The sequence below is a fragment of the Cicer arietinum genome, chromosome 2, assembly GCF_000331145.2.
Source record: "Cicer arietinum cultivar CDC Frontier isolate Library 1 chromosome 2, Cicar.CDCFrontier_v2.0, whole genome shotgun sequence".
In the NCBI taxonomy this organism is placed as follows: domain Eukaryota; kingdom Viridiplantae; phylum Streptophyta; class Magnoliopsida; order Fabales; family Fabaceae; genus Cicer; species Cicer arietinum.
Window position 1 is genome coordinate 2,329,716 of NC_021161.2, and position 10,876 is coordinate 2,340,591.

Sequence of the window (10,876 nt, forward strand, 5' to 3'; positions counted from 1 at the left end):
CAGGAATGGAGCAGTAATCTGCTCTGAAGTAAATGCAAGCATACTGACATCTTCATTTGCCAATTTCATATCTATCCGGACAATCTACAAAATTTTCCACAATTATTTGTTTTATTAGATTAATTTAAAAACATATGCAGAAACGTAATTACTTAACAGACCAAGGATGGACATACATTTTCTTGAGAGTGGAATAACCGGGTCCTTTCCTGCCTTTCTTGAACTGGCCGACGCTCCCATTCAGCAGTATTTGACATCTCAGCTTCCAATTCTTTTAGCTCAAGAATTTTGTTCAGACTTTCGTCAAGAAGATAAATACTATCATTAATCAGAAAGTTTAAGAAATTGAGATAGACACCCTTTTCCTCCTCTTTAGCAATCTGTAACAAAATCAGGTTCAGCAAAAACCAAATGCAGTTGGGTATCATGAGCGATAAACAAACTCAAATGTCTTTCATGTATTACCTGTCTCCAAGCATTACGATGACTAGGGACATTCCACAGGTATTCAAGGAGTTCGGCAATATTATGGCGAATGTTAAACTTGTCATAGAACTGTAGTTCACAAATAAAAGATAAGATAATTAGCTAGGAACTCTTGTACTCCGCAACACACAGAGATTAATGATTTCAAATACTGAAAGTCATGTTTCTCAATATTCAATATGTGTGTACAACACAAAATGATTATCAAGCATTATCTATGAGCTATGGAAAATTACTGAAACAGATTGACATAAAACATGTAAGTTCACCTGGCATTGCTAGTGAACACAAGTTTATGATTATAGTGAAATATTTATTTAACCATCTTATCTCATCATTCAGTAAACAGGAACATGGACCTTGTTGAAAGCTCCAGAATGAGTTTGAAAATAATAATCAATACAGGTTTTCCAAACATTTAAAATATATTTCTGATATTAATCTATAATTTTACGGCATGAAAAAAAAAAAAGTCAGTCATTCCACCAACCAAGATAGTCTTGTACTGTATACTAACCTGTGTGTGTGAGCCAGTGAACTCAATGTCAACATAAAGTTTCAGAAGATTTCTCACAAGATACTCAAGAGACAGTTGGTGCCCTTCAAAGAGAGTAGCTGTAGCAGATGAGCCACTACATAAAAGGAATAGGGAAGGGAAAACATATATCAATTTATTGAGCTTGAAGTCTTCAGAACAAGATTCAGCGATGTAAATTTAACAGCCAGACTTCCAATTTTATAGAAAAGTAAGACACAAAATTACCTCCTACGAGGCATCCAGTTGTTCAGAACTTCGACCATCTTGGCTCTCAGATATGGGTTTTTGATAAAATCAGGGCTACCCATGAACATAATTATGAAATTCATAAACTCATCCTGCAGAACAAGAAAATAAATGCATAATCCTGATTAAGAAGAATTTGAGAGAGAAAGGATTAATAAAAAATAACAATTTGAGATGATGTCTACCAGCACGACTCCATCTAAGGCCTTTGGAATTCGGGAAGCAAATATTAGAAGTTCCATGGCATCTTCTACAAAATGTTCAGGCATGGCGGAAAATTCCATTGGGCATGTTGGTGGTAGAGGCATCTTAAATCCACCAACCAAGCCAACCAACCAGACAATCATCAAGCGGTAGAAGGAAAGTGCATTCTGAATAAGTGTGTTATCCTAAAGAAAATGTGACAGCGAAAAAGTCAAAATGAGAAATCGAATCTTTAAGCTAGAAAAAACACTAAACAGTAACAAAAATAGATCTACATAATATGAAAGATGAATCAAGCATCAAACATTAACAAGCATTAGACTATGAAGAAAATATAATCTTTAACAGAGTTGCAATATGATTATATTATATGACACTCTTATCCCTTAAAGCAGCCACACTGACGAGACTTCTCTTCATTAAGAAATAAAAAATACCTCTAGGTTCTATCAATGTGCTAATGTCAGAAAAGAAAACTAGGAATGATAGCACTACTATTAGAAAGAGAACCCATTTGTGACAAGGCGAAATAAACAACACTGTAATTAACTAGTTTTATTTATACTATAGTATAAATATAAATCTATGTAAAGCTTTTAGTACAAGAATGGTAGAGTACAGCTGTAAAATACAACATTATGTAGCACATTGTATACAATAACATTACTACAGCTACTTAAACTCCCCCCTCAAAGTAGAGACTGTAATCGTAAGTACTTGGCTTGTTACAGATGTAGCTAATACAAAGACCTTTGAGAGGCTATAGTAAATACATATGCTAGAAGGTCATTAAAGTTGATCAAATTAGTTGCATTAAAACAAAACAGAAGATCTTCCCCCTAGAGAACTGACAGTCTACCAGTGTTTCCATAAAAGACTGGTCTGGAGGTCAAGTGCAAGGCTTGTGATTGTCACAAATCAGTACCCCCTCATCTCCTTTATCAATATTAATGGACTTATCATGGTACAAGAATCTGGTTGTAGTAAAAGGTGGCGTTTAGAATACAATACAGGTTAGAGTATGACAAAACTGTTCTGTGAGACTGTGGCGAGTTCTGTTCTACAGAACCGGACCATACGCAGAAAAAGTGGTACATTTAAATTTGGGTTCCATATGAACCAAAGAGAACAAAACAGTACATGTTGCTCCATTCCATTATGTCTGTGTCAAATGCTACCTAAATACAAATACATATATTTATAACAATGACAGAGGACATATGACTTACTCTCAATATCTGAGCTTCACAACAAAGCTTTTCCTGCGAGTACAACTCCAGTTCTTTCTCAAGTCGAGATATATCCAATTCCAACTGAGGAGAGGGTGACTGCCCCTGCATAGTTTTAAGAGTGGAAAGAGTATCTTCGCTTCTAGAAATATCCTGAAAATAACATTCCCCCAAATTCAAACCATATAATAAATAAGACAAAATTAAAATTTAGTCTCCATAAAATAAGAATACTAAACCTTGAATTCTACCCAAACATGCATGTCATTACCTGAACTAAGTGCTTGAAGTCAGAAAATGCTTTCAAAAGCCCCAAGTTGAGCACTCTTGCAGTCATAAAGAAGCATTCGCATATAAATGAATATTTTGCACGTGCATAATTTTCATTTGAAAGCTCACTAGCATTATTACTACCAGAACTACTGGCCTCTTGAGATTGTTGCAGACGTTTCTGATTCATTTCCCCAGCTGGGTTTTTACTATTAAGCCACTCAGCAACTTCTTCTGATGACGCATGAAGGGCAGTCAACCCACTAAAACAAGATCATAACAAAAAGTTACCTATAGAGAGATACATGAAACTTCAATCAGAAAGTTTAAAATTTAATACACAAAGCTCCTCACCTTAGCTTCAAACGGTTTGAGTGGTGTACATATTTAGCATCAATTTTATCCCTTTTTGTTAAATTTGCATCTAAAAATGGTTCACAGAGGCGAAGCATGACAGCACTGAGATTTACAAACATGCCTGAACTTGCACAAGTAATTGGGTCAACCTGTTACAAAAATGTAATATGTAGCCTCATAAGACAAAAAAAGAGTGGGCAAAAGTTCAAAAAGAAAACGAGAAACCTCAGCCTGAGTATAATTAGTAATGGGGAAAATGATGAAGATATAAGTTATTAATACAATTTCTCTTATTTCTTCATGCTTTTGTTTTTTAGAAAAAATGCAGATAAGAAATAAATTTACCTGTATGTGAGCCCTGGATGCATTTAAATTGATCACCTCTGCAAGATACTCAAGTACATTTTCACGAGTATCAGTACTTCTAAGGAGGTTGCGGAGTACTTCAGATAGGCCATCATATAAGGTATTCATGACAGTTTTGATGGTAGTAAATGAAGATAATAAATCAGATGGTCTCCGAGTTGATGCATCAGAAAAGCACTGCTGCCTGGATTTAAATGAGAGAAAATGTGTTAAAAAATAATAATTAATTTTTTGGGATTCAATCATTCAATTGTTGGTTATGTTTTGGTCTTGCTTTTCTCGATGTATGGAAGTGTGAGGAAATCAGTTCACAAGAAATTGTTGATAAGTTCTAGAAAAGGTATTCCAAATGGTTAAGGTAGCACAAGTAGTTTTATTTTATTTATGAAACAATGTCAAGGCTATAACTTTGATGTGGATCAATATATTGGTCTCATCAAATGGTTTGTGACCAATATATTGGTCATTGGTTGATAGTAATGAAGTGAACCCTAAGGATATTTCTCTTGCTTCTAGCCATTGTGCATTATACACTTGTGTTCATTTGTCCTTTTTTACTTCCTTTAGTTTCAAACTATTCTTGCTGACCCTTGCTGATTTTTTTCCTATTTCTGTACTTTAGTCTATGAACCTTAGTGGTGATTTAGTTTCGGTGTGCTTACTTACTACTAAAGCTACACAAATGAAACCAAAGCTTCATCACATCAACAATCCATACAATGAGGAAAAACAATATAAAATATCCAAAACATCATCCACATTTGAATCGGTGTTGTCAATCCCATATCACAAAAAACAGTGGTTTGTTCAAATTCCGCTGCACAACAATATGTTATAGAGCCACGATAGCCGCTTTTTGACAACATTATATACCAAATGTGCTACAGAGCCACAATAGCCGTTATTTGACAACATTACATACACTAAATAGCGTATTGCAGAACAATAAGCAATTTGTTCAAATTCCACTACGTTAAATCTATAGTTGCTATTTAATAACACTCATCCAAATTTCAAATGAACTAAACACAATCAAATAATCGAAATAAATGAAAACTTCAAAACTCACCCAACATCAGGCTGACTCCTGAAAAAAGTTTGATCAGGAAGAGCACTGATATGAAAAAAGGGACCCAAAATGCTAGTCATTTCAATAGCACGACCATTCATGTAAACACCTTTAGGAATCCACCATTCATGACTCACAAGAGACTTTGCACCAACAGGTAATCTAACCAAAAACAACAAAGCCCTAAGTGAATCCTGAAAATTTCCAAGCACAGAAACTTTCATCACACTCCCCCTCAACTCTTCAAACAACCCTTTCAAAATTCTATCTAAACTTTCAAAATCAGGATCCCTAAAAAACTCATCTAAAAACCCTGGAGGACTCTTAACTCCGACACCGCCACCACCAAAAACTCCCATTCCACCGCCACCGCCACACTCCGATATAATCAAAGGAAGTAACGCGCCAGCGTTGGAATTTGAATTCTTACTCGCGAAGAGTTCAGGATTCGCGAGATGAATCCTGCAATACGAAACGCAGAGTTTCTTAGCTTGCTTCACAACCGTTTCCATCTCCGACCTAAGGTTTTTATCCTTCATGTTAGCTATTTTCTTCCCTTCGTCGTGTGCGCGGTTGTAACAATCGATTAGATACTGAAACGGCGAGTCTCCGGTACCGGAGGTGGTGAAATCGCCGGAGAGACGATCGATTAGGACTCTTTCCATTAAATCGCGGTTTAGGAGAAGGTCTTTCCCTTCGCTGAGAATCTCGGCGGCGGTTAGTTCGAGATAGATGAATCTCGAATCGGTGGTTGATTCTCCAGTGATGGTGACGTGGAAGATTTTGCGGATGATGATGTCTTCCACTTCCTGTGGAGTTCGTTGGGGTTTTGTTGCCGCCGCCATGATGAGAGTGATCGAAATTCGTTTCTCTGTGTGATTTTGATTTTGATTTTGAGTTTTTAATGGATTGTGGATTGTTTTAATTTTCTCGAGAAAATATCCCGAGAAACAAAGGGAAAACGGATCTTGTCTAGAGTGAGAGAAAGAAGATGCTTCTTCTTCTTTCGGGGAAAACTCACTTCAATTGAATTACGAGAACGTAGTTGAAGAGAGGATTCGAAACTCGATTCTTTTGAATATTATTTTTTAACTAAATCGATTAAATAAGGGATAAAAATAATAATAAAAAAATATTATATCTTTTCAAATACTTATTCACTATTAAATTCTTCAAATTTTATTTATCTAGTTACTTTATTAAATATTTCGTATCCAATCTTAATTTTATTAAATTAGTGTATAAATTCGGGCATCGCATAATAATTTATAATGTTGATAATTATATTGATATATCAATGTTATTAGGAATGGAGATATAAAAAATTTAAATACTATCTCATTAATATATGGTTTTAACTTCTCGTTAGGGATTTATACTAATTTTAACAACATAATAATAGATACAAAACAAATTAAAAAAAAAAAAAAAAAAGAAAACTCTTTTAGGGAGCATAGAACTTACCAATTTCATAATTAAATGTGTTTGACTTGTATCACTTATGCAATGATAACAATATGAGAAGTTTCTTATGGTGCACGTGATTGAGGACAAAACATAATGAAAAGAATTGTGTTGGTCTGTGGACACCTTAATCAATCTTGTGAGCAATGTCAGAAACATTACAAGTGGTATAATAGCAGGAGATGACAAATCAATTGAAAGTAGGCGAAAACATGACATTGTGTAATGACAAAGGCAAGGAACGTTACTAGTGTGATATGTATGATCAAATAGCATCTCTTGACAAGCTTATAGAAAATGGACAAATGATTGGATCAAATATACACTAGAATGATGAGGATTTAAATGTTTTGTATGTATGAGAGCACATATTCCATAGTGACTTGAAATAATTCAAAAGCATCACTTATAACAACATGATGCATCATTCTAAAATATAAAAACTCCATAATTAAATAATTAAATGTGTTTGACTTGTAACATTTATATGATTAATGGCCTTATAGAAATAAGAGCTTGAACAAATCTCAAAGCCTATTCTACTTTCCTTATAATCTATGACAACCAAACAATATTTTTTTATTAAAATATATAATAATAGATTTAATATGTATTCATCATCACCTTTTTCACATTCATTCAGTTACAATTCATCATGTGGATATTTATGGATAAATTTTAGTAACTAATGTAATGAAGTGACTTTGTAATTCAATTTGATCGGGAATGAGCAAATAAGCTTTACACAATCTTTGCATATATTGTGATAAGCTATGAAAGAAGATAAATGATGGGGGAATGAGCTTTAATAAATCCAGATCTTGCAATGAATCCATCGTAACAAATCAATGAACGATATTTCTCATCAACACAAAATTTATGGTTAACATTTCTCGTCAACACAAAATCTATGGTCAACAATGATATTAAATCCAAATACCGTTCGAATATGCAAACACAAAGTAGAAATCTATCTACACTTGAAAAAGTATTCATCACTCATCTTTGATTCCTAAGAAATATAGATTCCAAAAAGTTGGAAATAGATATCAAATTAGAATATTGGACAACCGTCGGCCTTGCCACCAAAATGGTTTAAAAATTTGGAGCATGAAACCTCCAAATAATTGATAATGGATAACATGAGCTTGAATAAAAAAGTTATTGAGAATCTCTTAACTGCCTTTGAAACTAACTTGATTTTAATTATCCCTATTTGTGATCAAGTCTCACATGACTCTTTTGTTTCAAAACCAGAATAATATGATATTTATAATGTTAGGTTTGATAACCACAAAATAATGGACTGAGATGTTTTTACCAAGTTAATTTGGAAAATTCTACGAAAAATCAATACTTCATCTAATTTCCCACACCTCATTTGGTAGATCATCAATAAAGTAATTTCTATTCGCCTAAGCCTAAATAGAAGAGAGGTTCCATGTCTTTCTTTGTATCCTAGATGCAAGATGCATCCATTGACCATACAATCATGGAATGCAATTGGACCCTACAAATATGATTTTATTCATCTTTATGAGTAAGATTTTAGGACAATCACCATACTTTTTCATAATTATTTTTAGAATATCGTGAACAAGACTCCACAGTTGGATAATGTTCTCGTTGTGTCGGAGCTAAAGGAAGAAAGATATATAAAAATTATGTTGGCTCAGTGATCCAAAACTTTTAAGAAACTTTCATTTCATAAAAGTCTAAGACCGTAAAAAAGATGGTAATAACTTATATGAAAACAATTTAAATTTACTTTATTTGATTTTTATTATATAAATAATTTATGCACAAACACTTATACCATAATCGTTCAAAAAGAAGTTGTTTATCTAAACATAACTTAAATATATATTTTCAAAACACCTAAATTATAGTGATCAAAAGTATTACAATAATAAGATTACCTTATCCCATAGTTTACATTTACATAATGAATAGATAGAAAAAAATTCCTCATTTTTCTCTTGGTTTGTAATTGACATCTGCTATGACCTCAAATTTATAAAACAACAATATATTATTTTTAGTTTAAATATACAAAAGATTTATGCAAATAAAGGTTACTTTGACTTTAGTTTTTATTATAAAAAATATTTCAATAACTTTTTTACGAAAAAATTGATTTCAATCTAACCTTTATTATTTCAAAACACTTTACATTAATTAAAAAAAAATGCTGATATGACAATTTTTATTGACAAAATTAATTTATTTTCCTTCTAACTTAATAAAAAAATTAGAAAGTTGAGATCGTGAAAGTGCATGATATCCTTGGTCCATGAACAGGTATTATTATTATAAAAAAATTATCTGAAGCGCAGTGTGGGCGAGGTGAGTGACGAAAACGACATCGTTTTGAGTTACATCTCTGTTATCGAAATTGAGCGGTACCAACTACCAACAAGCTTCTCTCTTGTTCGTGCCATTGCTACTCTCACTCGCCTCATCGTTTCTCCACTTTTCGGACTAATCGGTATCTTCTACTAACTTTTTTCTTTTTTATTAGGGTTTCTATTTTTTTTTTCTTCTTATAATTATTTTATTCATGATTACAATTTTCCGTTGTTTTTCAATTGACCAGTTCATTTTTCACATTCAAAATTTATTTTTTTTCTTCTTCTAGTTGTATGATCTGAATGCTGTATTTGATGGGTATTTTAGCTTAGTGTGTTTTCGATAAGCTAAATTTGAAGAGGAATTGTTTGAATTTGGGGGTATGATGTTAAATTAGTGAACTTTGATTTGATCTTGTAAGAAGGAGAAAGTATCATATCTGTGCGTTTTTTTCTACTACAATTATATGACGATATGATCAAGGTATTGAGTTCAAATTCCTTCGGGAACAGATGTAAAATGACCATTAGTGCCACTTTGGATAATAAAAATTTCCCCTCCCCAATTTATTTATTTGTTTATAAAAAATTGCAATGATAATCATGGTTAGTTATATTAAAAAGATTGTAGTATCTTTTTTATATTATATCCAATAAGAGTATATTCTCTTATTCCAGATCAGGAATCATTCAAATTCCAATTCTTCACAGCTGGTACAACAGTACTTAGCCAAAACTTGTGTTTGATTGTTAAGTGGTGACTTGTGATGCTTATATAGATCTCTAGTTATGTTATGCTATCTAGATGAGGGATTCGGATTTTACACAGTAACTGTGTGATGAATTTATTGATCTTGGTCGTCTGATTTCAAATCAATGGTGAAAATTGTTAACAGATGATTTGGTGAAGGTGGAATGTGAGTCTACTGATCTCAAATCAATGACCAAGATCAATTAATGCGTGTTTTTTTAAATGCAGTGAATCCGGATCTGCAGATGAGTCAGTTGATACAGAAATTGGGATGTATAAATTAATTTCAATTTATATGGAAAGCTATTGTTAAAGTTCATAATTATTTCTAAATTCTTTAAATATATTTTATTTTAATTTTTTTTTTTCTATAAGGCTTCTATAAGCTATACCCTGAAATGATAGCCTTCATATTAAAAATAAAAGCAGAATAAAGCATGCATGGTAGGCACTCTAATATGGATTATGTGAAGATGTAACAATGGCATTTTATCTTAGTTTTAGGTTTATTTTTGTTACACAAGACAAAATAGAATTAGGAGTGAAGTCAGTAGAGGAAAAGTTGGGGTAACTCCCATTGTGGAAAAAACGGTAAAATAACGTCTTAGGTGATTTAGACATGTTAGGAGCACTGACTAAAGGTAGACCTGATGAAGGATAGTAAAATAGTTAGAGGAAGAGGAAGACCAAAGAAAACTATAGGTCAAACTATCAAGAAAGAACTAGAAATAAATGGGTTATTTATAAATATGTAGTTCATGAAAGAAAATTATGCTGTTGTTTAATCCCTGTAGCAGATTTTGTAACTGGCGGGAAAAGATTTTGGTTGTTGTTGTTGTTCCTTGTTACTACTCTGCGGTTCTTTCCTATTTGCTTGTTTCATATTTTTATGCATTGAGTCAGTCATAAATTAATCAGATTGAGGACTGAATGATACGTTCTGATTTGTTATTTACTTATTGTTATTTAGAATGTGGAACTTTGCATCAAATTGTATTGCTGGAAATGTGGGACTGAAAAATGATTCTCCAAACCCAACTCATTCTGCTTCAGAATGTTCTGATGATGAGACCTCTGTCGTAGGAAGAGAGGAAGGGCTTGAATGCCCGGTATGCTGGGAATCTTTCAATATCGTTGAAAATGTGCCGTATGTTTTATGGTGTGGTCATACCCTCTGTAAAAACTGTATCTTGGGACTTCAATGGGCTGTTGTGAAATTTCCAACCCTGCCGGTTCAACTTCCACTTTTCATCTCCTGCCCATGGTGCAACCTTCTATCATTCCGTTTAGTTTATCGGGGAAACCTTAAATTCCCACGCAAGAACTACTTTCTTCTTTGGATGGTTGAGGGCATGAATGGTGATCGAGTAAAGTCACATTCAACTTTCTGTGCGGATAATCAACAACAATGTCAAAGCAAAGGCAATTTAACCTTAGGAGGCCAAGTAAACCATGGCAACCATCAGAGGGGACAAGTTCACCATTCAGATACATCGAGCTCCAGCCAGCATCGCAGTAACACCGGTAGTCACCTCGATATGGAAAGAG

General features: G+C 33.3%; 2 protein-coding genes across 2 annotated transcripts in view; one reads left to right on the forward strand and one right to left on the reverse strand.

Moving 5' to 3' along the window:
- The window catches only part of LOC101501326 (probable ubiquitin conjugation factor E4), an 8,664-nt gene extending 2,828 nt beyond the window's left edge, over positions 1–5,836 (reverse strand). The window contains exons 1-11 of the mRNA XM_073365171.1: positions 4,766–5,836; positions 3,676–3,880; positions 3,328–3,479; positions 2,975–3,236; positions 2,704–2,856; positions 1,456–1,659; positions 1,250–1,362; positions 1,004–1,118; positions 466–555; positions 177–380; positions 1–84 (exon numbers count right to left, since the gene is read on the reverse strand). The exon at positions 1–84 is cut by the window's left edge and continues 7 nt beyond it. Of these exons, the coding sequence (XP_073221272.1) occupies positions 1–84; positions 177–380; positions 466–555; positions 1,004–1,118; positions 1,250–1,362; positions 1,456–1,659; positions 2,704–2,856; positions 2,975–3,236; positions 3,328–3,479; positions 3,676–3,880; positions 4,766–5,610 (2,427 nt within the window). The 5' untranslated portion in view covers positions 5,611–5,836. The remainder of the gene's footprint in view (positions 85–176; positions 381–465; positions 556–1,003; positions 1,119–1,249; positions 1,363–1,455; positions 1,660–2,703; positions 2,857–2,974; positions 3,237–3,327; positions 3,480–3,675; positions 3,881–4,765) is intronic.
- A 2,730-nt stretch (positions 5,837–8,566) lies between these two features.
- The window catches only part of LOC101501645 (uncharacterized), a 3,193-nt gene continuing 883 nt past the window's right edge, over positions 8,567–10,876 (forward strand). Inside the window, exons 1-2 of the mRNA XM_004489381.4 lie at positions 8,567–8,717; positions 10,299–10,870. Of these exons, the coding sequence (XP_004489438.1) occupies positions 10,300–10,870 (571 nt within the window). The 5' untranslated portion in view covers positions 8,567–8,717; position 10,299. The remainder of the gene's footprint in view (positions 8,718–10,298; positions 10,871–10,876) is intronic.